The sequence below is a fragment of the Rhamphochromis sp. 'chilingali' genome (assembly GCF_963969265.1).
Source record: "Rhamphochromis sp. 'chilingali' genome assembly, chromosome: 17".
NCBI classification, from domain to species: Eukaryota; Metazoa; Chordata; class Actinopteri; order Cichliformes; family Cichlidae; genus Rhamphochromis; species Rhamphochromis sp. 'chilingali'.
This window is the reverse complement of record NC_137944.1, coordinates 15,521,474-15,549,233: the sequence shown is the minus strand read 5'-3', so window position 1 is coordinate 15,549,233 and position 27,760 is coordinate 15,521,474. Positions and strand designations below refer to the sequence as shown.

General features: G+C 42.8%; 1 protein-coding gene across 3 annotated transcripts; it reads right to left on the bottom strand.

Moving 5' to 3' along the window:
- Positions 1 to 1,653: 1,653 nt before the first annotated feature.
- pals2b (protein associated with LIN7 2, MAGUK p55 family member b) lies at positions 1,654 to 27,130 on the bottom strand. Of its 3 annotated transcripts, XM_080863885.1 has the most exons (14): positions 26,985 to 27,129; positions 18,956 to 19,018; positions 15,148 to 15,395; positions 11,013 to 11,113; positions 10,331 to 10,483; positions 8,630 to 8,782; positions 7,747 to 7,974; positions 6,827 to 6,958; positions 6,647 to 6,743; positions 6,270 to 6,338; positions 6,016 to 6,177; positions 5,729 to 5,931; positions 4,111 to 4,239; positions 1,654 to 2,218 (listed from the first exon to the last, which is right to left on the bottom strand). In XM_080863885.1, the coding sequence occupies exons 3-14, from the start codon at positions 15,275 to 15,277 to the stop codon at positions 2,042 to 2,044; spliced, it is 1,734 nt and encodes a 577-aa protein (XP_080720011.1). In that variant the 5' UTR covers positions 15,278 to 15,395; positions 18,956 to 19,018; positions 26,985 to 27,129; the 3' UTR covers positions 1,654 to 2,041. The 3 variants fall into 3 exon arrangements, with proteins under 3 accessions (XP_080720011.1, XP_080720013.1, XP_080720012.1); XM_080863887.1 differs by lacking the exon at positions 8,630 to 8,782 and having other exon boundaries at positions 26,985 to 27,130; XM_080863886.1 differs by lacking the exon at positions 15,148 to 15,395.
- Positions 27,131 to 27,760: the final 630 nt, after the last annotated feature.

Here is a 27,760-nt window from a genome sequence, read left to right as displayed (position 1 = left end):
GGTCATAATTACTTTGCAGGGCATTTTTTCCTATTTTTTATACTTTCTAATAGTAACAGTAAATTAATGAAACTCCTCATTCCAAAAGATCCACTATACAGCAGCTAAGGCCATAAATGTACATAGACTCATATCTGAGCCCAAACTGTGCCAACAACATATCCTCCACACCATTACACCAACAGTCTGAACCGTTGAGACGCAGGATGGATTCATGCATTCGTGTTTTTTCTGGTCCTACTATCTGAATGTTGCAGAAGAAATGTTTCCAGTTGTCTGTTGTCCAATTTTGATGATCCTGTGAGAATTGTAACCCCAGTTTCCTGTTCTGAGCTGACATGAGTGGCACCTGGTGTGGTCTTCTGCTGCTGTAGCCCATCTGCTTCAAGTTTCAGCGTACTGCATTCAGAGATGCTCTTCTGCACACCTTCATTGGAATAAGTGTTTTTTTGAGTTACTGTTGCATTCCTATCAGCTAGGAGTCTGATCATTCTCTTCATCAAATCAACGTGCCCATGTCTATGCACCTAAACGCACTGAGTTGATTGGCTGATTAGACATTTGCAATAAACATTTGAAGAAGAGGTGTACATAATAAAGCATCCGCTTTGTATGAGGTTACTAACACAAATACGTTTACATGTTGTTTTTAGACACAATGACTTTGCTTGAATGCAGTTTTTTTCAAAGTATTGAGGTCTGATATTTTGTTTTTGTGTGTCTGGATTTGACGGAAATGAATCTTACGAGGTATAAATGGAAATGTTGCACACATAATTTAACAAGAAACTAGTTTATGAGGTTTATCAAATTTTATTCATCACAAGTTTGCTGATAAAAATGTAAAAAGAAGACATGAGGTTGATGTGGAAACACTTGAACAGGCAGCAGGGCTGTCACAGAATACCCTCAGCATTTTGAAATGGTATTCACTGTACATTGCAACGAATATCCACCTAAAGTGATTTAATACTCATTTTATCCTGAAGTCACGAAGTCCAGGACAGATTTCAGGTTTTTCTCAATTCTGTATCTGATTTAAGAACTGTGAATTTAATATTTGATTCAGAGCATGATCACAAGGGCTTTGGCATAACCGCAACACTGAAGATGAGGATCATTAAGGAGCGAGTGGGTTTGAGCCACATTCACAAAAAATAAAACATTAACACATTGTAGCAGGTAAAGATGATGGCCAGTGACACTGTGACACTCATACTGCAGACAAACAGACGATAGAAGCAAACGATTGAATGCTACACTCTACTAATCATCACGCTGATTAAAAAAAAATAGCAAAAACAAAACAAAACTAGAGAAAATGAACAGACATGGTGTTTGATCTTTTAAAAAGTACGTCATAACATTGTTTTTCTTTTATATACCGGATGAGCTTTTTAGCCCCTCGCTCATGGAGAAAACCGATTGAGGATTTTGGGGCCGACGACATTAAAAAAAATAACATTAAGGATTCAAGTAAATGAAGGTGAAAAGAAAACAGAGCAATGATGTTCAACATGTGCCACACCGTGAGATTTCTTGGACAATGACGGCTTCAAGTTCTTGTCATCGATCGCCTTGTCCTCGTCTTTGTTTTGGAGTTCGGGTGGCGACCGTGAATCCTCCGTGTCAGCGAGGGAAGACTGATAGAAGTATTTAAAAATGAAGGAAAACGACTACAAAGCGACACTACAACAATAAATTAATGCAAAAAAGTATGGCCCGAGCACGTGACACGACTTTCTTTCTTTTTTCTCATGGTTGGTTTGTTTCATTCTCACTGTAATCCCACACTGAATAGAAAGATCTTTCATAAAAAGTTATAAAATAAATAAGCACTCTTTCCCTTTGAGTTTTGAGTAGAAAAAAGTTGCAGGCCTGAGAGGAGAAAGAGCGATGAGATTTCATTGATTACTTGCAGTAGTATCTCTGCCCTTCATCTTCTTTGGCCTTTGTGATCACAAGCACACATACACGCATACATGTTGGTGGGTCACTGAGGCCCACGTAGACTGGACAGTGTAACGAGTGGTGCTAGTCCTCAGTATACCCAGTTCACTGGGACCCACTGGGGTTCACTGCACAGTTTGTCCACGGCTGCCTGTAACGTCTCGAAGGCCTTATCCAGGTTGTCGTTAATGATGGTCAGGTCAAAGTAGTGGCAGTAAGCCCTCTGGATGCGGGCGCTCTCATCCACCGTTTTCCTCAGATCCACATCCTGCAGAAACATGAAGAACGGGTCAGTTCTGGGGATAAATCCAAGTTGTATGCATGAGTGTCAGTGTCCAGCACATAACAGTGAAGACCAGGACAGGTGGACAAATGATGAGTGTATGGATATTTATAGTCATGGTAAAAAGAAAGTAGACCCTCTGTCAATTCTAAGGTTTTACCTTTCAGGTTACAGTAAAAAAATAACCTGGTCTTTCAAGAACAGAAGAACAAAATATAACACAACAGACTGTGTCTTACAAAAACTAAGCCAAAAATGCAGAAACAGTACGACAAAGACAAAAACTACACCCTTACTTCTTCCGTATTAGCAGCAATGTGCAGCTGATATGGTGCTGCTAAAAGAGGCCAGGTGCTGTCAATCAATTCAAAATCGCCTGATTAACTGATGATCAACAAATGTAAGGACCTCCATAAAGGCAGAACCTTTGCCAGCTTGCTGGTCTGGAGCATTCGAGTGGAAAGCATTCATGACAGTTGCCAGTCTTCCCAGGAATGAACTTCCAAACACATTCACCTCAAGGTCAGACCGGTTACAGGCCTCAGCACGATAAATGTGAAAGTTCATGATGATTCAATTAGGGAAAAAACGAACTCGTTTAGAAGGGTTTCCAGGAGAAATGCTCTTCTCTCTAGAAAGAAAATGGCAGCAATGCTTAAGTTTAAAAAGTTGCATCTGAACAAACCACAAAACATCTGGAAAAATGTCCTTTGGACAGATGAAAACAACGTGGAGACGTTTGGCCATAACACACAGCAACCAAACACAGCACATCAGTACAAACACTTTCATATCAACTGCCAAGCACTGTGTTTGAGGCGTGATGATATGCAGCCAGAGGAAATGAGCAGCTTGCAGTCATGGAGTTGACCATGAACTCCTCTGTATACCAAACTCCACTAGAGCCACATATAAAGCTATCTGTCCAACAGCTAAAACTTGGGTCATGCAACAGGACAATGATCCCAAACAAAGCAGCAAATCTACAACAGAATGACTGAAAAAGAAAAGAATCAAGTTGCTGCAATGGGCCAGTCAAAATGTTAGACCTCAGATTGATTCAAATGGTTTGGTGGGAGCTTCCGAGAACAAATGAGTTCAAACAACGTCGTAAAGAAGAGTAGAGCAAAATTCCTCCTCAACGATGTGCGAGACTACTGAAGTCATACTTCAAGTTATTGCTGCTAAAGGTGCTTCTACTAAATCAAGGGGTTTATGTCACTTTTAACATGACGCTTCTGCATTTTGGCTTTAAGAACATAGCATAATATGTTGTATGCTGTTGTTCATCTCAGATTTTTTTGTTCTGATATGCACAATGATAGAGATGATAGACGGTGTACTTTATTTTCACCACGACTGTATGTAATTTAAGGTACTTTTAGAAGGATTTTGTTTGACCAGCAAGTAACATGATCTGCTTCCAGGCAGTGTTTTGGCCACAGGGTCATTCAAATCGGCATACTTATATTTAGCCACCCTGTCCCTCAGTCTATTTTTAGTAAGGCCCACATAGAAAGCATATGAGGGTGATTTAATCTTAAAAGTGTTAAAAACATTAAACCAGAGGGAGAACAAAATCTTAAACAATGAGAGGCAAACTGGCCACCAGTTACCACCACACCTTTTTTTCAAATGTCTTTAGTGTGTCTTTTATCTCAGTGAATCAGTCATAGTTTTTGTGACTGACTACAGTTGACATAAAATATTGCACAGTTATCCCCATGATATGTAAGTGAGGGCTCAAATGTCAAAAAACAGTGACAGATAATGCAAGCATATCACTATGTATGCGTGTGTGTGTGTGTGAGAGAGAGCATGGTTGTTTGTGTGTGTTTACTTCATCCCATTGTTACGCATGGGTGTTGTTAACCTACCGTGAGCTGCTTAGTTGTGAGGCCTGCATCCACCACAGCTTTGTGCATGGCCTTAAGAGTATCAAAATCTGGTGCTCCAATGAACACCACATAAGGCATGAACTCTGCTGTTTTCAGTACCTTCAGAGCCTGAAGAGAGACAAAGATGTTTTCATTATACTATACTTACACGGACCAGGTAATGTGTTAGGAATGAAAGGATGCCACATTATTTGAAATAATAATTGTCAACCTACAGAGGTCTGAATTCAAAGACACCCCACAAATCAAAGTGAAAAAAATGACACATTTTGGCAAACTTTCATTGCAGCAATAGTTTGTATGCATGCCTCACAATGTTGGGACATGCTTTTTATGAGAGACTGGCTGGTGTCCTTGGGGGTCTCCTCCTAGATCTGGAACAGGGACCTGGCCCTGGGGAAGTTGGATAGATGGAGGCCCATCTATATAATATCCCAGAGTTCTTCTCTTCCAGGAACTGCCTACATACTCTTTGCACACGAGGCCGGGCATTCTCGTGCACCAGGAGGAACCCAGAACCCACCGCATCAGCCTAGGGTCTGGCAATGGGTCCAAGGATTTCATCCTGATAACTAATGGCAGTGGTGGACCTGCCAATTCTGGTATTCTACAGGTAACGCCAATCAGACTCCATGGTCGGGGCAGTGAATATAGAGACCACAAGACGCTTAGGCGTCCTTAGACCATCCTCATGAAGTCTGTTTCTGATTGTATGGTCAAACATAGTCACATCAGTGTCCTACTGCAGGTAATTTTGTAGCTTCAGCAGTGCTCATCCTTCTTGCACAAAGGGGCTGATACCGATCCTACTGACTAATGGTTGACGGGTTAAGGACCTTTCTCAGGCCTCACCAGCTCTCCTAGAGTAACTGCCCGACTGCTTTTGAGACAATGCTGGGAGACACAGCAAACCTTCTGGTAGTGGCATGAGTTGATGTGCCATCTTGGAGGAGTTAGACCTTTTGTCCAACCTCTATGGGGCCCAAGTATCACCTCATAATAACAGTAGTGAGACTGGCCTTAGCTAAATGGAAAACTAGTGAAAAAACAATCAAGAAACATTAAATACCGCCTCTGCTACTTAACTGATCAGATCGATATCATAGAAGTTTAATTGACTTGATGCTATACTGCTATACTGATTAATGTGTTCCTTTAAGTGCTTTTGAGTAGCATATTTTTTCAAATCCTTTAACACAAGGTTATTATAGTTTAAAAGTAGATCTGAAATTGCAATTGAAAACCACACTGTCTCATAAGGCTTTGGTGCACTAAGACTTGGCAAGTCTACATGACTCTGATATATGATGTCATTTCTGAACTTTTCCCCTGACAAACATCCACCAATATTAGATTAATTAAAAAGACTAAACCTAAAAGTGGAACTAATAAAAACTCAACTGAAAGTAAACTTTCTGAAACAATGCAAACTCAACTGAAACAAAGTCCCGCTGGTCCAAACTTCACCTAATAAAACTCTCCAATGTTCTCACTAAAGGTCAAACACAGTGAGTAAATGCTGCATGTCAAAGCCACCCTTCACTGCATGAAAATAACCCTGCCACTGACATTCGCTCGCTTTGGACCCCTCTCATACCTGCGGGTTGACATCCAGGATGCAGGTGCGTCCCATTGCGACCACCTCGTGAATGCTATCAATCTTTGTGCCGTACAGGTTGCCGTCGTACTCGCCGTGCTCCAGGAAGCGGCCGGCCTTCACATCAGCCTCCATCTCTGTCCTTGAGGTAAAGTGGTAGGAGTTGCCGCCTAGCTCCTCATCACGGGGTCTCCGTGAGGTGTCTGACAGAAGACATGAATCAGGTAAATGTTGCACTGTTGTAGCAAAATTTGAGAAAAGCGGTTAGAAACCCAAGTGTGGCATACATGGTATAGTGGTGCCAAAACGCGTGGGATGGAGGACCATCAATCGGTTCTTGAGGCTGCGTCGGCCCACTCCTTGGGCACCTATCAGAACCAGCGTCTTCCTCTGGAAAGCAGGAACCTTTGCCACTTCCTCATAGATCTGCAGTTCATGTCTATCGAACTCTGTTCAAAGACATTTCAAAGCTGTTAGCCACTTGTAGAGAAAGACAATGAAGACATTAACCAAACATCTAGACCATGAAGAATATTCTGACCTGCGTTCTTGGCTGTTAGATACATCATCTTCTTCTTCTTTTTTCCAGCCAAGGTGCCACAAAGAATTCCTGCAAGACAAATATGCACGTTTATATCTTTGCTGTTACAGCATTTGGCCAGACGGGGGCAGGCATGCACTGAAAATACTAACTACCCATTATTTTTTTTATTTTTTTTGCCATCAATCAGCTAAAAGCTTTACAAGTGATAGAGGTCTGGCAGTAAACCAGTTCACAGGCCACTCCATCCCTTCAAAAACAGCCTCGGCTTAAGAGAAACATTAAGAACTTGGGTGAGTTTTAGCTCAGGAATCTTTCACAGAGTGTTTACACAAAGGTCTGGCATCACTGCCAAGAAGTACAGGTAGGGTACTCACCTGATCCATCCAAGTCTCTGGGAACAAAAGCTTTCCTCTTCTCCTCCAAGAACTGACTGGGGATCAGACCCGTGGCACCACCCACTACGTGACATGCCTGGCGTGGATCAGTTCAAAGTTAAATTTAGAAAATTGAAAGTTTAAAGTTCGGTCAAAGACAGTCTGTGAAGGAAGGCTCACCTGCCACCAGTTGGGATCTTCTCTGTTTACAATCTGAAGAATATCACCTTTCTTGAAGGCCATACCTGCCTCCCGACAGGGGATCAAGCTGTCATTGGCGGGATCATAGTCAAAGTATGGCCGGACATATACCTGTGAGGAACAGAGGAACAGGTGTGAGCTCCTGAAGCGCTTAAATTAGGATTGAAGAGGAAGATGGCCGTTCACAAAGCAACAAGAAAGACAAAGCAGCTTTAACTCAGCATGGCTTCTCACACGTCGGCATGGTGACGGCAGCTCTTTCACACCCATTACGGCCCGTTTCCCACAGCCGCAGCCGACACAGCTCTTCATGCTGCGTCAACACGCTGCATGGGCTTTTGCTAGAAAGGGTAAGTGCTTTGGCCAGAGCATTAGATTAAACAAGCAACCAGAGGAAGCAATAAAACAAGCCAGTGAAATATACTGTGCAGCGCGCTCTGAGCCACAGAGCAGGAAGTGATTTTGCATTACGTCTCATTCACTTTTACTGCCCTTCATTCAGTTTATAAGCATTTCCAGGTTTATGTGTTCCAAGATTCAAGGTATATATATATATGTGTGTGGTTTTTTTTGGTTTTTTTTACACAGAAGACATTACTGGAGCGTGTCTGAGGGGAACTGTACAACAGCGTCACACACTACTGTACTCTGCATGTCAGAGAGCATGAAATTACTCCAAACACATGTGCGTGTATTTGGAGTGCGTGCATGACACAGAAACTGCTAGTGTGACCTAGATAGCATCTGGAGTGTTATTAATAGGACTCCCAGAGTTCAAATTCCTGCGCGAGGGATTGTGGGAAGGCCGTAGGACATATCGTCAGGATGGTGCCACCACCCAACATCTGCCACCGGTTACATAAGCAGGAGAGTGCATGCCTGTGCTTGTACGTGCTCACCTGTGGAGGAGCAGGAGCGTCTCTGTAGCTCGGGAGTATTTTCAAGGTGATCCCTCCGCTGCAGTCTTTGAGCATCTCCTGGAGCTCAGTGGGATTATTGCCAACGTCTTTCCCGTTTACTTCCTTAATGATGTCGCCCACGTGGAGCAGACCCTGTCTGTCAATCATGCCTCCGTGAAGGATTCTCGCGATCACCAAGTCGTCTTTCTCCACACGAAATGTCACACCCTGAGAGGAAGAAGAGGGATGTTTTATTACCTCTGATTCCTGCGCACTCACACTCACCCCCTCCCTGCGCCTGGAGCCTCTGCCAGAGGTTTCTTCCTCTTAAAAGGGAGTTTTTTCTTCCCACTGTCACCAGGTGCTGGCTCGAGGGAGGGTTCGTCTGATTCTTGGGGTTTGTGCTAAGCCTCACCCCTGTTAATTTTAGTAACCTATCGACCATGTTTGTAGTGTTGGCAGCTTTTGGAGCATTTTAAATGGAATTATAAAACAAATATGGTAAATGGCCTGCATTTGTATAGCGCTTTTCTAGTCCATAGGACCCCAAAGCGCTTTACACTACATTCAGTCATTCACCCATTCATACACTGGCGATAGCAAGCTACATTGTAGCCACAGCTGCCCTGGGGCGCACTGACAGAGGCGAGGCTGCCGGACACAGGCGCCACCGGGCCCTCTGACCACCACCAGTAGGCAAATACGGGGTTAGTATCTTGCCCAAGGATATTTGGCATGCAGCCAGGGTGCAGCCTGGGATCGAACCACCGACGTTCTGATTAGTGGCTGACCTGCTCTGCCACCTGAGCTACAGCCACCCCATGGATAAATAATGTGGCACACTCATGCAAACACATTCAGTCAGCGTGCAGTCTCCTCTCACCAGTGGCTCCCCGGCCTTCTTTCGAATGCCAATCATGCGCACGGCATCGGCCTGCATAAGAGCGCTATTCACCGCTGCGTCATTGGCTGTCTCAGTCGGAGGCGGGGCTTCGTAGCATTTTGAGGCTACCATGTCATGAGCCTCTAAAAGAGACTGAGAGAAAGGAAAAAAAAAGGAGAGGGTAGGCGAGTGCTAAGGCTTAACTACATCTTATTGTAGAGGAAGAAGCACAATTACACTTTCACAAAAGTAAAGTCGATACATTACTGAGTTCCATTCCCTCAGTAGTTTTATTGTAAATGTCACTTGTGACCACATTGGAAATTTAGTCTTCCTCACAGTAATATTAATAACAAAACTGTGACTTGATGTTTCAAGTGAATAGAAAAGCTCTGTTGGCAGACGTTATAACAGTGAAACGGGACAGTTATACCTCCAAACAGCCAACTAGCATATTAATAATTTAGGTGCGGCTTAAAAAGCAATCATCTAATGGATAAAATCCCAAATATGGATAACCACCCAAATCTAATCACTTAATGTCTGATTCGTGAGTATCCCTCCAACAGCTTTCATTCAAGTTGCTTTTTCCCCATATATTATTACTGGTTCCAAATCACCACCAACCGCTCACTGGTGAAAAATACAAAAAGTCTGTAAAATCAAACACTCAGTTTGTGATGTAATATCTGTTTTCCTTTTCCCACCTAGCCTGCTTTCCCCCCTCCGCCCTCCGTATCTCTATTGCTCAGTAGGTCAACAGAGTCTTATCTTTCAGCTAAAGGCACAAAGAGCTCTGATTGGTGCAGGGGCTTCGCTCGGCTCAGAAATCTACCTCCTATTGGCCCTGCCTGCATAAAGCCCCTGCTAAGTTCAGGCACAGAGGTTAGTGTTCTACTGATGCATGAGCGCAGGCTCCAAAACATCTGATCTGTGCCACTGTAGCTAGTGTTGTAACATTTAGAGTACGACATACTGTTCAGATGAAAAGCAGTCCCCATTTCACAAACGTGCAGTAACATTACAACAACTACTGCTAATAATAAAAAGTAGAATAAGGTGGAAAAAAGTGTGCATCACTTGGAAATATATAAATTCAATAATTATTTGAAATGATTGCATTTAAAAAGCTGTATTCTTTTCAAGCTAACCACTTTTTCTCAGGGAGCATCAAGAAATGAATGTTGATGTAGAAATAGAAAAGAGGATGAAAACATACAATGTGCCACTCAACAAACGTATGGAGGGTCAATACATAACAGCTAAATGAAGAAATATAGAATAGAGAGAAGCCATAAGAGGACATTTAGCAATGAAGCAGAAGAGTCAGCAAAGCCAAAACCAATATGATAGGATACAATTTTTAAGACCTATTTAAACAAGAGCGCTTTAGATAAAACACAAGGCTTATTCCTCATGAGGCCCACAGGGAGACACTGTTCCCAGATTCAGAGTCAATATTCGCTTTGCTTTTAAGAGACAGTGAAAGTTTTATTGCTGCCAACAGAGAGCAGCAACACCAGAATTTATGTATTGATTATGACATAACATTATAAGTACAGTGCTGTAAAACAGCATCTGGTTTATCATAGTGTTTTGGGTTGCCACATATTACCTCATAAGCTAAGTTAATAACCAGTGCTTGTGTTAACGGCGTCTGTTCTAGCCTACCTAACTGTGCTCGCTCTTGCTCTGGCTCACCTGGAAGTGCGGCTCCTGGAGGATTCGAGACAACTCAGCCGCGCTGTCGTCTTTAACCTTGAGGTTGTTGATGTCGCCCAGGATCTCTGTCACCAGCTCGACGTTATTGTCCTGCACCGCTTCCAGCTTCACTTCCTCCAGCTGCTCTTGAGCCTGGGTGAGACAAAGAAGCTCAGGAAAAGTGGAAAGATGGCGGTTGCCTTTCATAACCTTCCTGGTTTTGTTGGTATTTATTTGGATGTGCAAAGAGTGAATGACAGAAAGTGAGACTTGCTCAGTAGCCGTGATTGTAGATATGATATGGTGCTCTACAGGGAGCATTTGAAAAAGCACAACATGACAAGACCCTGTATGGAGGAGCTACAGCTGTGGTTAAACTGAACTCACTGCACACTAGACTTCAAACAGCAGTGAAGGCATGTTCGTAGGTGCATGCACTGTCAATAAAAAAGGCACAGAAATGCAAAGCTGCACAATTTTCTTACGTCATTATGCATTAGGTCTGATGCACATAGCACTGTGTGTTAATCAAAGCCTTACTGTACTTCAACGCCTCAGCCAGAGCAAGCAAAGCATTGCTGAGAGCAACATGTGGGGGAGTTTGAAGCTGGCTAGTGGTTTGTCTGCTCCCTGCTGCTTGCCCTGAGCTATGTGTGTGTGCTACCTTAGCCAAGGAGCGTACAATGGGACTTTCCATGATGCCGCGCAGGAAGAGCAGGTCGATGTCTTTGGCTCCGGCAGAGGTGGGCAGCTCACCCACATTATCCAACACCTGCTGCATGGCTGGACGGATGGGACGAGACACAAAGATCCAGAGAAACAGAGACAGAGAGAAAAAGAGAAAAGCCAAGTTAGCCAGGCCTGAAAGTCATTCAGAGTGTAAACATCCATGACACTGTTGACGGCAAAGCAACAGCAAAAAGAGATCTGCTCACACTCCAGTGCAAAAGAAGACCCAAATGTTTCAGATGCAGTGAACGGGCATGCTTTCACTCAGTTTAAACTCCACAGCCAGGATAACATCTGGATCTAATCTGAGATGCTTTTGGTACTAATTACAGCACTGAAAATGATGTGTGGCCTAGACAGCATAAGATGGTCCAATATGGTAAGTGCAGTGTGTGCCAGATGTGGCCCAAAAGTCACGAGTTGGGCTTGAAACATGTTACAGTAAGTATTGTCTGGGCCAGCTTTCACCCAAATGTCACAACACAGCTGGCAAATGGTCTTTGAGTCAAGGCAGCCAGTCTTACCCTGAGTCAGCGCTGTCAGTCAAGAGCTGATTTGGCCGACAGACACCATGTATTGTTCTCTGGGAGAGTTTTGGATACACATACTTTGTATACACAGACAAGCACCCCAGAATATTAAGCCTGGTCTGCACAGAGTGTGCACAGTTGTGTATATTCACTTTAAAAAAGCTTAACTTTAAAGCTTCAAATTGCTTTTTTTTCCAGATTCCCTCAAGGCCCTAAACATTCAACTAAAGGCTCCTGGATTCAGATACAGTCAGCCTCTATGCTGTTAACATAAACAGAGACAGGGAGAGGTGTGGACTGTAGGTATCAGCTAGCTGAACGCCCTAATGCCAGTGTCTTAAAGCCAATCTAAGCACATTTTAGCCATTTAAATCCCTGGAAATGTATGTGTATGTGTGTGTCATTTTACACCTATGTGGGTAATAACTATGTCCGGTCAGCACTTGTATACAGTTGATTCACTCTATGATTTCACTCTGCGTTTTGCTTCACTAACCCATTATTACTCTTAAACCCTGAGACATGTTCCATGTCATCAAGTCAAGCTATAGTCTATGACTTCAGCCCCCTCTTTAGAATAAAGTGCCCCATACCAAATCGCTGCTTTGAAAATACAGATTATGAAATGCTGACGTCTATATATTATATTTTTGGTAGGTTTTGCAATCTGGCATGTATACCTATTAAAAAATATTGGACATTTAGCTTTTATTTAAAAGAAACAGTAACAAAAAGATGAAAAATAGAGAAAGAAAGGAATCGAAGTCGTATTGGACTGAGGAGCCGCTCAGGACATTTATACAAATGCGATATGACCCTTTACCACTTGACCACAGCGCAGCTCTGCTGATATGCACTTTAATAATGTTTAATCAGCTTTTCCTTATGTAAAAGAGGCATAAGCATTAAAAGTTTGGAATGCATTTTAACCAAGATAAATTGCAGCATCACACCATGTGGGAGAGTTGTAAAATATTACCGAAAAAAGTAGCATCTCTTGTGTAACACACGTTTCCTTCTGGTTGCTCATTTCTATCCAAATGAATGCCTCTCTGTGATTTAGATCTCAGTTTAATCACTGTTTAAATTCTGCTTTCTCTGGTTTGCTGTACTGAAACAGTCACGGTTCAACTCGAGCTCTACAGCGTCTGATAACCACAGGAGCGCAGGGAGACTGCATAAACAACAGGCTCGGTGCAAAACAGACCTTAAATATTTATGATCCTCTTTAAGAAGGACAAATAGGGGGGAAGAAGGTTAAAAACAGCACTGCAGACAATCAAACCTGTATATCAATGAAGCTTTGTGTATTTAAGGCACAACAGCACAATCTAAGACTCAGTACGGACATATGGACACAATAATTTATTTCTTCTTGGGGAACCACACACAGATCTTCCACAGGGCAACGGTCATTTCGGGAAAAGGCATCTACACACAAACACAGACACACACAGACAAGACGAATATGGAAACTTAACACTACCATGGCACAACTAACTTTTGACTTGTATGCAATAAATAAAGCTACGTTTACTGCAAAACATGAACATATCCGGAGTGAAAACCTCAAGCATACACAGAATAACACACAGCTGAAACCTTTTGTATATCCCGGTGTCGTCTTCATTGACCTTTACCTACTTACTACATCCCCGACAACAGGAACCCTTACTCGTCCACGCTTCTGTGCATATTACCTGTTAAAATTTCTGTCCGGTAAAAGTTGGGAAATGAACTAAAGCCTTCAAACTAAAGTCTACATAATCTTTTGAAATATGACACAGAGATCCAAATGCTGTGGCCTGAAGGAGTTGTTAATGCTAAGAGATTACAGCACCAAACAGTTGTTTTTTTCCAGATGATTTATTCACATATAATGAATCACTCTCTTTTACCTCCTTGTAATTTCTCCCTCTGTGGCACTTTTGTCTGCAACATCTAACCACTGCATCGGTATGCACACCTACGAGCATGATGTGCACTGAATGCTGATGCAGAGATCACTGCTCTGTTTCTAAAGGAATGAAATCCCAGGAGAAAGAAAAAACCTCGCAACTTGTATTAAACATGGTATCATTATTATTTTTTTTTTTTTTAGCTTCTGAGATGACTGTCAGAGAAGCAACTCCACTGACACATCATCCATAACAAAATATATCTGAGGGTGTTTTTTTCTTTTTTCAGAAGTGCAGTGCAGTTCCTGGGACTCTCACAGCTAAAGCTGCTGTAAAGCAGCGCTTCTTAACCGCTCGACTGGATCCCAAAGGTAGGCTGAAATACTGCTGTTTACCTAAACTACTTTAAACATAATTACACTTGCTTATCCTGTGTCAGCTGTAACACCAAGGCGCTAACTGGGAGGACTGAGAGCATGTTTAAACTGCTTAGGAAAGAATCAAGGATATCTGAAATGCTAACTTAAAGTAATACATAATATAAATAACTGAATCAGTTGGCTTTTACTTGATAAACTGTTGAAAAGAGAACTGAATAAACTGATGTGTGTTAAACATTATTAGCAGGTTTTAGCTAGCTAAATGTTAGCTAGCTAAAGGTTAGCTAGCTAAAGGTTAGCTAGAACGGACAAAGGATTTAAAAAATTCACTGAAACTTATAGCTGCAGGTAAAACTGGCTAATTTAGGTTCAAATTCATGTATTAATCAAAGTAGAACAGAATAAAAGTCAAATAAAGTAGTTCTAAAATGAATTAATAAGGAGTGAGAAATTATTGGTTGTAACAGATAACTGCTAAAAGATTTGGATAAACGTTCAAATAGCATTAGAAATGGAAAAATTTCTAATGCTAAAAATTGTCTTATCTACTGAAATTCAGTCCCCTTAGTTATAAAAACATATTCTTCATCTAAACTAGCACTGGTTTAAAATAGAACCTGTTTTTTTTTTTAAATTCAACTTTTTTTGTATATATCGGGCAAAAATTTTTCTTCTTTCAGACATATGAAACACTTGTTGTGTGCAGTTATTATTTACTTTTTACCCTCTGCCTGAATCTGCTCCGATAGACTGGTTGTTGTGGTTTTCAAATATGTGCTGTCAACAGGAAAGTTGCAGAGTGCTCTCTCGTGGGCAAACTGCGCAACCTCGTCGCTCACAGTTTTTGTATTTGTTACTTACTTATTTTTTTAAATCTTCATTTATAAATGATGATGATATTGGCCCACTGATAAATCAATCACAGCACTGGATACTGTTGATTGACGTATGACAGAATAGTAAATACATTAATGTTACCTAGCCTGTCTGGTAGCGACCAATCATTAGCTGCATTAAACACACATTAACAAACTGCTGTCCTGTGTGGACAAGGCTTTATTTATTCATTGCTTGGTATCCATCACAGGGGACTCAAGCAAATCTGACACAACTGTGGGGATATAAATGTTGGGAACTGTCGCTCTAAAGACTTTCCACATGAAGCTGAAGAAACCACTGGAGTTACCCATCTAAAGCCTTCCATCTTAAATGAAAGATAACAATATCCCACTATTCATCCTAATATTTGAAAGCTCCCTTCTTCCTCCTACTGTCCTCACCTCCAGATGTTTCTGCTCCCTGGGTGGATCGTACAGCCGGGGGCCCCTCCACGGCATGCTGTCCCAGGGGTCTCACCTCCTCCTCTTCCTGTGCCCCATTGGGACAGGAATCCTCCATTGCTGTGACCATCGCCAAGCTCTTCCTCTCTGTTGCCACAAGTATGCTAAGGCTAACCACGAGTAAACCACCAGTAGCTCTGCCAATATGTCTTCTGTCTTGTCTTTTCTGGCACTGCTGACCCTCCACACTTCAAAAAAAAAATGCAGAAAGGGGAGATAGGAGCAAGAGAGACAGAGGGGATTGAGGGCGAATAATGAGAGAAGAGACACAAAGACAGCGACAGTAGAATGGGATTAATATCAGAGGATTTTAAGAGACGAGGAATGATAGGGGAGTGAAGAGAAGTAGGAAAGCTGAAGGAAGATATTTTTTTAAAAAGAGAAAGGAAAAGAGGCTGATGGTTGGACGAGTTTGCAAAGACAGGCGTGAAATGAGACGGAGAGAGGCAGAAAGCTGGATAGCACTCACAGATGTGGACATGCATTCAGTGCCTGCTAGTTCCCTCCCTGTACTCTGACTTTAATACCTTCTCATACTACCACCCCCGCCTCTTTTGATAACACACATAAACACACACACACACACACACACACACACACATAATCCCACGATCCTCCTTTACCAGGCCTGCTTGAGTACCCCTCCTCTTGTATCCCTGACCCCACCCAAAGTCAAGTTAACCCTCTTGTCTAGACAAAGGCACACACACTCACACACACTAGTTGAATGTGTCATTATGTAAGTAATCTTACATAAGTGCTACTAAAGAGGGCCTGACCCTACATTCCCATTCTTGTCCTCCTTCTTGCTCCCATTCACACTTATTCTGCTCAAAGCCAGAAACTCTGTTTGTGCACACTGTGCTCGCACGAATTCCCTCAGTGGTCGTCCAACTCTTTGATTCTTCCTCAGCCCAACGGGAGCTTTTTCTCTTTAATTTTTTGCTTCCCCCCCCTAAAATGAATGTGCCTCTCACCACCTTACATCTCATTAAATGAGTAGACTCGAGGTGCTGACAGGATTATGCACATTTTTTTGGACTGCAGTTTTTCTTGTTTCTGCCTTTTGCCTAAGTACGTCTGCACAAGCTGCTGGCTGCATGACTGTTTCTTAACAGAAATATTATCTTAATAACCGTTTGACCCTGTCTGTCCTGATTTATATTGAGGATAATAAGTAACATTTCACAAAGAATGCTTTAACACATCACAGCAAGGCTCTCTTGGAAATAAAAGGCAAGTTATGTTGCTATACTTACTAAGAACTCTTTGAGGCTATGCGGCATAAAGTTGCTAAGAGCTAAATAAAAGCTCATAATCATAAAGTTCAGTACAGCTCACATGTTTAAATTACATGCTTTAAAGTGAATACTAAAGGGCAGTTGATAAGCTTATATAGGGATAAAATTAGGAACTGACCAGAATTCAGTTCACCTTAGTGGTGCGGCCCCCAACAACAGTCCCAGTTCCTCATGTGGCCCCTTGGAAAAATCCATTGCTTACCCCTGCTTTAAAGTATTGGCTCTTCCTTTTCTTCAGTAAGTACTTGATAAAGCCTATTTTTTTATCAGGCAAAATTAGCATTCCATTTAATATCACAAGGAATCTTGCTGGTTAAGCAGTGCTAGCATTAGCAGATGTGATACCAAACACATTATTGACTCCATATTTTGGAAGTTCTCCCCTAGTCTGTCATCTGATTACGACTTGGTTTAGAGACAAACAAAGAGACAAACAGCTGCCTGACCATGTCAGCACAGTCCAATTAGACCATTTTTGTAGGAGGCCAGCCTATGGGCCATTACTCTATGAATAATAACATAAAAAGTATAATCACAATAAATACATTGTGCATACAAATGTGACTTAGATGTTATGATGGTGGTCAGAGGGCCCGGTGGCGCCTGTGTCCGGCAGCCTCGCCTCTGTCAGTGCGCCCCAGGGCAGCTGTGGCTACAATGTAGCTTGCTATCGCCAGTGTGTGAATGCGTGTGTGAATGGGTGAATGACTGAATGTAGTGTAAAGCGCTTTGGGGTCCTATGGACTAGAAAAGCGCTATACAAATGCAGGCCATTTACCATTTACCATTATGATGACAGGGAGCAAACATTGGCTGAATGCTCTGGTGCGTTTAGCTCTAGCATGACGTTACGTAAAAGATTAGCATCAACCACACAAGAACCACACAACTTATAATATCATGTCAGCAGTGACACTACTGTAAAGTATGGCAGCTAGCCAACTCTGCACTGCTGTCATCAAGAGTACTTAACTGGATTGCAGAAAGCAGCTACAAGCAGGTTAATTGCGCTTGTATAACACATGTGACGATGTGCTTTGGTCACCATGTAAAGGAGCACTAAGTGAGCAGGTGCTGGACTGGCTAACTAATGACAGACATTTCAATTTTTACAGCTATGCAAGAAACAACAGTCAGCTTGAGACCCCCTGAATTAGTGCAACCATGGCGCTCTATAAGACGCGAAGGATATGCTGTGATTTAACCTGAGATTCAAATCTCCATTTCTGTATCAAGACCAAAGTCATGGAAGCAAAAATGAGAATAATCTAGAACAAGCTCCTCCCACTGCCCCCCATCAGGCTCCTCCCAGAGCGTCACAGCTGTGCAAGAAGCAAATCTGTAGGCTTTAATCCACCCCGCCTCTCCCTCCACCCCATCCTCAGCAATACCAGTCAACCCCTCCCCCAACTCAGGACGCGGGATTTTAATCCTGCCACGAAAGCACTGGATTACAGAATCTCTCTCTCCCTCTTTCGCCATATCTGGTGTTCAAACATGTCCACAGGGCTGAAGTATGCTACATAGCTGTGCTTGGCAAGGGCTGAAATGGCCTTTAGCGACGCACTGCAACACACTGGCAACGACTCTGAGTGCAGAGGGAAGCAAGAGATTTTCTCTTTGGCCATCAGTGCAGTGTCACAGCACATTTCTCCAACTGAACTACAGGCACTAGACACAGCTGATCGCACACGCAAGGTTTTTTCTCTAAAACGTCGATCTAATTGCTCGCCTTTAGAAAGTAAGGCAGCGACTGCCGACTTCACACAGAATTTAACTTAGGCAGAGCAGCTGCATGAGAAGAACTAAAGCACCGTGCCATAAGAAAGCACCCTGGGAAGTCTGCACAGACTTAAAAAACAAACAAACAACTGATCCACAAGCGCCAGATCTGTAATGAGCAAAGCAAGACTGTGCTATAAATTATTAAAGCAATTGTTCTATTATTCAGAAATGAGAAAATTTGTGTATATATAAAAGAATGAATGCTGGTACTTTAAAAGGCGAAGAGAGAGAGAGAAGCTTTTGCGTATTCTATCGAAAATACAATGACATCTAATAATAGCCAGTAATGCAAAAGCTGTACTTTCTGCCAGTCACAGTCAGGTAAGATTTGGGGACGCTAAATAAATATATACAGAGTTTGGTTATATAAAACTGATGCTTTAATCCCACGCTTTTAGTTTAACATCAGCATGGCCCTTTCAAGTACAGAGGAAGTGCTGTCAAAAGTGAAATCCACACGGGTACACAAGCACAAACACACACACTTAAAAGAAAACCAGCTGCTTCCTTACTTATTCAAAAGTAAATCTTTAAAAGTAAAGATTTCCGGACCAACACAGTTCTGGCTGGCAGGTCTCCCAGCGAACCAACAAAATCATGTCAGCATGCAAGAAAAAAAACACATTTCAACATCTCCGGTGGGTTGAGAAAGTTGTGTTTACCTATGCCAGTCGGTGTAGCCCAAGCCCAGTCCTACTGGCTGCTCATCAGTCAACTGTGAAGACCTGAAAAGACAGGGGAAGGGTGGGAGATGTGTGAAAGTTTGTGAGGATCATCCATATGAGCCATGAATATTCAGTCCTGTTTGCTTTGCTGCTCGCCAGTTTTCATCATTCCTCACATAAACTCACTTGAGGATTCAGATACACAGTCGTGCTTACCAGTCCCACCTAATAACTCTAGTCTCCCTGTGAATTATTACTTGTATCTGTCTATGTCATCCCTTCCTCTCGTGGGATGCCTTTTGACAGAAATCCCTGACAATTTAATGTCTTTAGCTATTCAACGATGCCCGCATCATCAGCTGGCATTGTATGGGAAATGGCCACTATTCTCTGAAAGTAATGACGAAGCGGTATGCATTCACACCCAGTAAACCTCTCTTCTCATTTTGACTTGCAAACCTGTCTGAGTCTCATGCAGAGGTTTGCCAGCATCTGAGGTGTCGTATTACAGATTTTTCTGTCTCAGCGTGCTGTTGAACACTGTAATGCAGATACAGTCATTCTTTCACTGTTTATCCAGCACAGTTGATATTTAAGAAAGAAACTGTACAGAAAAGATGGAGTGTTACTAAAGCTGTGCATTTCTCAGTTTTAAATTGTATCTTTGAGGACTTTGTTACTAGTAGCCTGTCGCAAAAACACATAATTTGCTCACATTTTTTTAATCGAATCTATGGGAAAAAGGGGGCAGACCTAACAAAACAATTTAAAGAAGATAAACAGTATCTGAAAGTCATGTCCTTAAGAAACAGATGAAAATACAGTAAAGACAGTCTCAGTGGAAGCATGGCTGTCAAGGAGCCATTCTTAAAGAGGGGAAACGTGGAGAAAATGCTGAGGTATGCCAAATTAAACAAGAACTGGACTGAAAATCAGTGGGAACAGGTCTGATGGTGGAGGGACTCCAATTGGGAAATTTATGGTTCAAACCTTCATCAATAGGTACGAAGCAGGTCAAGAGAAAGACACAACAGTGAGTGTCTGCAGCCATCTGTAAAACATGGTGCATGGTGCAGACTCTACCATGGTTTTGGGCTGCATTTTAACCAGTACTATTGGGAATATTACCAAAATTGATCAACTTATGAAACAGAAAGTACTGGCAGATTTTGAACCACCATACAAACCATCTGGAAAGAGTCACATTGGCAACAGCTTACGTTTCAGCATGACAATGTTCCTAAACCGTAAAAGCATACAAGGATAGAAAAACACACAATGGTACACTGTCAGTCATGGATCGAGCTCTGCAAGGTGTGAACCATAGCATTATTGAAGCAGTGTGGGATCATCTTGTTATAGAACAAAAGAAAAAGCAGCCAGAGAAGATCCAAACATCCAAAAAAGAGTTTTGAATGTCCTTCAAGAAGCTTGAAGAACTATTCCTGAAGACTACTTAAAGAAAATACAAAAAGGATAAGAGAGTTCAGGCTGTGTTGAAGAATGAAGTTGATCATACCATATTAACTTGTTAGAATTGTACAAACCCTGTTTTTGTCTTATATCCTACATTCCCACCTACTTTGAAGGACTCTCTAAGCACATGAGGTATTCAGAACATGGGCGTTTTAAGTCTGCTGATGACTTTCATATATGAAGGAAAATGTTTTATCCTGTTTTCCTTGTCAAGAATGAACCTTCAGGTCTAAGTAGTCAGAATTAGCTTTATACACACACAAAGAGGATTTTTGCATCAGCCACATAAAAGCCATTTCAAACACCACATCCTCGCTTCTTTTTCTTTTCTGTCTAAACTGTGAATGCAGGCAGAAAGCACTGCTCCTTCCAGCAACATGCCCTGCCCCGCTGTACGATATTTAATTGTGTCTAATAAAACTGCAAAGTCTGGCAGAGTTAAACACATTCACGCTGCCCTTAAGAGCCATTGTGAAATGGACCGTTACAAAATGCAAGCCAGCATAAAGAAGAAAAACCTGCTTTGAAATGCTGTTATTCCATATAACTGATAGCTGCATGATCACTGCATTCAGCCTTTTTCACGTTCCCTTTATTTTTCTCACCTCAAGCAGTCAAGGCTTTCAATAGTCTAATAAAAGTTGCAAGTTATGTCTGCTTATTTATTATGAGAAATGATCTGGAAGACCTCTCAAATCAAGAAAGTAATCTTCTTTTATATACTCCCCTAACACACACATCGCAGGTACATCTTGGTCTTAAGCCGCTCCCTAGGTAACAAGTACCCTCCTGCAAAATCACTCTACAGAAAATTAACAAAAAGGCGATGACAACACAGAGGAACCTCCACCCATCACTTGTTAGCAGTTATCTCTTATTTCTGTGGCAGTATTTTTTCACCCAGTCGTACCAGAGCTAACTGGTCACCTACTATTACAAGAGGGAGAGTACAGGGGTCAGTTCATTATACAACACAGATTAAAATCAGGTTCTGCACGCTCACTGGAAGTGAAAGATATCCCCTGGAAGAATGTTAATAGAGGCAAAGTCACTAGGCAGTTCCTCGCCTAATCATCCGCATCGAGGGGCAGGGAGCCAAGATGGACCAATCGAAGGGGCCAAATGAGGAGGGAGGAGCAAAGAGACAGAGCCCTATGATATATCATTTGGCTGATATCGGACCTTTCCAGGTATTTCAGTATTGGTATATGTTGGTCAGTATAAAAACCTTTTATTTGTTTAATATTATGCAGAAGAAAATGCAAAGGAGCCGTTGTGAAATAATGCTGATCAAAGCAGATCGAGCGCTACTGTTCACAGTACTTCCAGGATTGTCTGCAACACAGAGTAGAAACACAAAGCAGTAGAGTCTTCATGGTTAGTTGGACTGGTAGTTATTTAGCACTCACCATTTCATATACACATCCATACAGTGCCTTAGTGAATGCACTATCTGTATTAATATTATATCTGTCCCCCTAAAAACTAAACCATTAGATGGGAAGAAAGAAAAAAACAGCAAGGGTCACAATCTGGCCCTTCGAGGAGTGTGTAAAAGGGAGTGAGAGAATGTCAGACGAGCCGAGCAGGAGAGAGATTTAGAGCATGACAATAAGGACCAGATAAAAGGCACATTAGGAGTCTTGAAGAAAAAAAGAAAGAACAATCCTTTAAAGATTAGACAAGGTTGTGGGGAAAGCCTCTCAAGTCTTGGGAAGTTCAGAGGAGGAGAGAGAAAACATGAGAGTCTAGAGGGAGAACAGAGAAGAGTGGTTGCTGAACGCCCTTTCACTTTTTCAAGAACCTACCAAATAACCTTGTCTAGCTATAAGCACAGGAACGTAATTGTAATTAAAGGTCCATAAAAATCTGATGGATATTTGCTTAGCTTATTTTTTCTGCACAAAGCTCCTCAGTGACCAGGTTGATCTGTCTTATGTTGAATTTATGGTTCCACAAATGTGTCTGTTTGCATATGTTGCAGTCAGAAGTTCACACACACTCATCATGGGCGTGAATATCATGATAAATTCAGGCTTTTAATGATTTCTTTAAACTGTTTTTTTTAATGAGGTGTATTGTTTGTACGAATATATCTTTAATGACTTTTAAGCAAAAACAAGAAGAATTGGCTGCACATGTTTGGATTTATTTTGGTTTTTCTCTAATCCAAACAGGGCCTAAAGTCAGGCTCGAATATATATACATACACTACTATTAATATTTGGTTTAATGCTCCTTTTGTAGCCATCAACAAGCTTCTGAATTCATTCTGGCTGGATATTTGACCACTTTCATTGGCAGAATTGGTAGAGATGAATTGCCAGACTTCATTTGCCTGCACTGGCCCTATGGCGAGGGGTTTTGAGCAATGTAAACATGTTTCTGTGCAGTTGTTCAAAATCCCAACTAAACATTGCTTGAGTTGGATGATGCTGTGCATCGGGTGAATGCTGATTGGTTGAATAGTGGACTGCAACAGGGAAGTGTGTGACATCAGAGTTCATAAAAATGGGAGAAATATAAAAAACAAAAACAAAAAACATTCAAAAAATCACAAATACAGCATGAAAAGTACAGACAGTGGCTGCCAGTGGACACTTTTCTTTGGTGCACTTCAGCTCTTTGTATGTTATAACTTTACTCTTCTCTTTGGCTAGCTAGGGTCAACAACAGCACAAGCAAGAGTAGCCCACAGACTGGTTATACAACTTATTTTTGACACTACCCCCATCTAAAAACAGACGCTCTCTACAGGTAGAAGGACTGCCAACACGCTAACCCCGCTGAACCATAATTTCCCCTTTTCACTCAGCATGTCCTGTGCTCAGAACTCCTCTGATGTCTCAACACCTCTGCAGTCTGATCCTCTTTTCCAACTCTCAGGACGGAAAATCACAGAAAATGGTGATTTGCATTCCTGGCTGCCATTGGCTGGTCCGTATGAAAGAACGAGCCCTCCGAGTTCCTCCCCGTTGCCAAGCACTCAGATGATGGACGGCTCATGGAAGAGGGATTATGGAGAGGATCAGAGGGTTTGTTCTTGTACAAAACATCACTGCCGCTTCACTCATGTAAACATGCGTGCGTGTGCATGTGCATATGCATGCTATTAAAGGCGCAGGCGAACATCAGCGGGATGTGTGGTTTTAATTCCTCCAGTTCTGGTCACACTAGCAGGAAATCTGAACTCTACCCGAGACCTGCTGTGTGGGAGTGAGCACATTTTGCAAGTTTATAGTCTACGGTGAACAGTGCTACGCCCCTTGGGATTGTGAAGCACAAATGCACACTCAGAACCTGCCCCATAAGGCATCCATCCCATGAGAACTATTCAGCTGATGTTTGTATATTCTGTCCACCCCTATTCTGTATCCTCCTGTGCCCCAGGCTCTGCGGAGAACTGGGCTCTGAGAGCAGCCGTCACTCTTAGTTCCTCTCAGTGACTTGAGAATCACAAAAGAGGCCAGTGAGCTCTGTCCTGCCTTCAGGTCAAGATGTCACTTCACTGGCTGGTTCCAGGGGAAGTTTACAGGGCAATTTGTAAACTTCCTTTAACCTTGAGCTGCAGTGGCAGACTCATAAGAACAGTGTGTATTTGAAAATGTACATGAGTGTGTAATAACTGGCTATTCATGCAACAACTCCAATCACATAGCCATCCATGCTGTCGTGCCTCTCACCCATCACCTTCTGCCTCCAGACAAACCCTATGTAGGTCACTCCAGCTGCTCAATAAGAGGATTACACTGCGACCCCCTAAGATGGCTATCTTAGCAGATCAGTGTATGCTTAATTTTTTTAACCATAACCATGTTTCCCAAACAGTCATCATTTTATGACTGCAGCTGCAGGATGTTGATTAAGCCACCTCAGTTTCTCCCGATCCACCTCTACGATGAGCAAACCGCTCCATCCTTGTGCTGATTCACTTACCTCTGCTCATCACCTGATGCTCAAATCACCACCATTTTCAAGGCAATAAATTTCTGCACTGGAGCGATTTCCACACATCACCAAGAAATGACCTCAATTTCCTCTCTGGTGAGGTTCCAGCTGGTGGGATGTCTGCGCTTTGCCTCACAGCTTGGGAGGATATAATTACACAGCTCGTCAGAAACTCTCAGCGCCCAGCGCGCATCATCTTAATAACGAGTACCCTCCTGACATAATCTAACCCGCCACATGGCCATGCCTGCATCTTTGCAGCCTTTCCGCGTTCCCAGCCTCCTGCTAGTGATCGTTAGTGTTAAGGAAGAGAGAGGGAGGGGATGGAGTGGGGAGAGGTGATGCAACAGTGCTTAAAAATGACAGCAAAAGTTTAAAGATGAGAAACCTGATGAGCGGTGTGGGGTGGTAAAAAGGCGAGAAGAGATGGGAAAATGAAGGATTTTGTCTTATTTCATATTTGGATTTTTAAAATTATTTTTTGCCAAATACTGCAATCAGATTTAGCCTCTGTCTAAAACTACAGCCTGCAGTATCCTGCTAGCTGAGCCTCCTCCAGGAAATGGACCGAGACTTTGATCTGGTATGCGCTAACGATGGCCTTACATCATCTCAATGCAAATAAGCTTCCAGAAAGAAAAAAAGAGGAAGCTGTTGATCTTAGATATTTATTCTATCATCTTCCCTATTTTCATCACTCAGTTTTTGTGGAGTTTGTAAAGGAGATTCAACCTTTTATTTACCAATTTGAGCAAGAAAGACATGTAAAACCAGGCCGTCTTTTTTGGCAAACAGCTTGTTTTATTGCTGGTTTGTAGTGGCATACTTCTTTAAGGCCTCTGTGATGGATAAAATCTGGTGAATCAGCAGTATAGGCTGCAGCAAAAACTGCCAGACATTTGCCTGGCAGCGATTCTGACACAAGGTTCTTTTCAAAATAATGTTCCTTTGCACTTGAGGCTTAGTTTGGTGTTCGCAGAGATGCCGTTTGCTCATGATAACAGTTACTATGGTGTCAGTTACACGTTAACAACAGGGAGGTGCAGCCTGGTGGAGGGCAGGGAGGGATTATTATGTAGATAACAGCTTTCTCATACATGTGTTGTTCATAGCTGGGAGGCCTGAGTCATTCCACTTTCCCCAGTCCATTGCTCTATGTCTCTACCCTCCCTCCTATCTCCCACACATGATAATTAATAATAGAAACGACGAAGCTTCGGAGGGTTGGATTTGGGGTTCAGCATGGCTCACTGACCGGGGGCATATGTTTAACTCCGAGATGACACAAGGGGGAAATGCATAGCTGGGCTGAGAAGTCTTACTTCAGCAGAACAATAAAGGTCATCCTGAATCATGACTCAGAAGTCTTAAAGGACATCCCCAGCAGCCACTACAGACTTGCTCTGATGTGCTTAACTAACTCAGTCTCCTTTCTTTCCTCCTTTTGTTTACACTAAGAGAGTCACTAAATCTGATTAGATCATTGACATGAACAGAGAAACACCCATAAGCGCCTGTTAAGATGCAACAAGATACATCTATTCCTCTCAGGGGTCTGCATAGCCTGTGTAGCACCTCTGGACAGATCCACAGTGATGTTGTGTATGTGCATGGGCTTCCCCCGTCACGTGCACGATGCTAAACTGCTTATAAAGCTTGCCCAGTGACCCTGTGCTGTGTTCCTCTGAGCAAGGAAGTCTCCCTGGTTTTATGTTTCGATTAAGTGGCAGTATAAAGTGGTTCTGACATCATGTAAGGAGATTATTATGGGATGGTGCACTCATTCATTTCCAGTGGAGGACAGAAAATAAAAATCAATGCAGTCGTCTAGCTGTACCTCTGGTTGGCCAGTTTGTGCCAAGCCAAGGGTCTGCTGTGTTTTCATTCAGCTTTAGCTCAGTGTGCTGATGCTCGCTGGTAAAGTTTTTGTCTAGTCAACAAAATAAAAGAAATAAAAGAGTTTTAATTTGGTCTGATGACAGAGTAAAAAATCTATCTTTCTCGCTCTCTGTCCTTTCCTTGAGCCCACCCTCCTTTGCTGGTGGATGTTGCAGTCAGTCACACTGGGACGTACGCGTGTTCCAGCCTTCTCATCCTGTCAGCGCAACAACCCGCAGCTCTTTCCTCTTATCTTCCTGGAATCGGCGCACGGATCTGGCGCACGGATCCGCGCGCTCGAACAAGTGTGCCACATCCCGTGCCAAACGCCTGAGCCGCTTTGGCTGACCGGACAACCGTGCGCTCAACCATCTCGCCACACGTGCGGCCATTTTTTTGTTACCCATCCGAGCCATTGTGGCGTAAGCACACTTACGACTACAACCCATCCTATGTATTCCTCGTCACGATAGGCAGGAGTAAAGGGGGGAGGAAAGGACGCGTCCGGGTTCACAGTAAGTGCCCACAGCGAGCTGTTACGTGTCGGAGTGGAGCTTGTTCTGACAAGCAGAGGGGACGAACCTCTCCTTCTTCTGTCAAACTCCACTGCTGTACCTCAAACACACACACACAGCTAAGTGTCTTTGTCTCCCATTTATAGTGCCAGTTGATGAATGAATTCCCAACATCCACGTTTCGGATATGATCACGAGCAGTGACTTACCTGTGGATGGCGCGTGCGACTTCGCGGTAGTCCGCCGATCGTCCCGGTTGGACATTCAGACCCCCCTCAGCTGTCTGTCCCGGTCCCGCAGCAGACTACCAGAGCACACGACGTCAATCAAACCGACACGCCCGGCCTCCTCCCTGACGTCAGGACACACAGACCAATGAAAGCTGCGGCCCGGCCCTCGCTGAAGTGGAAACAATGTAGATAGTATTTTCTTTTCGTCACATTGTGATGCGCTCATCCATTCACGTATGGATATTACGTGAGGCAAGTCCAGCTCAGACTGTGCGGGCATCGCATTTCTAACGTAATGTGCGTTATGTAGTAGAAAATAACTAGAGATGGCCGGTGCCGTCCTGTTGACCTTCATTTCGCTATTTTTAAAGGAAAGCACAGCTGCTTTGCGCCCTACAGGTGTGCACCGCATTTATTCTTCATTTTGTCTTTGCGCGGAAAGTACGAGTGAGAGAAAGCAGGGCGTAGATTTAACGTCTTCACTCTGAGGCCTGCTGCTAACTGGTGAAAAACTAGTTTTGAAATGTTTTGAAATGTTGAGCAACCACTCTGAACTGAACTCACTCGCTGGTCCTGTTTGAACAGTTCTCCTTCAGTGTATTTCAGAGGATTGCGTATCTGCAGTGCCTCTTCACGACTTAATTTGTACTCTCAGATCTGATTGGGTGTCAGGCTGTGGCACCTAACCGCTCGGATAATTGCAATAGTGCTCCTGGAAATTACCCCCCCCCCCACACACACACACAACACAACAC

Coding starts and splice junctions, on each gene's coding strand:
- pals2b (XM_080863885.1), bottom strand. CDS start 15,277: ATGGTCACAGCAATGGAGGATTCCTGTCCCAATGGGGCACAGGAAGAG. Junction 5,932..6,015: donor TTTTGGCACCACTATACCAT/GTATGCCACACT, acceptor GTCTTCTGTCAG/ACACCTCACGGAGACCCCGT. Junction 4,240..5,728: donor TCCTGGATGTCAACCCGCAG/GTATGAGAGGGG, acceptor GTCTCTCTTCAG/GCTCTGAAGGTACTGAAAAC.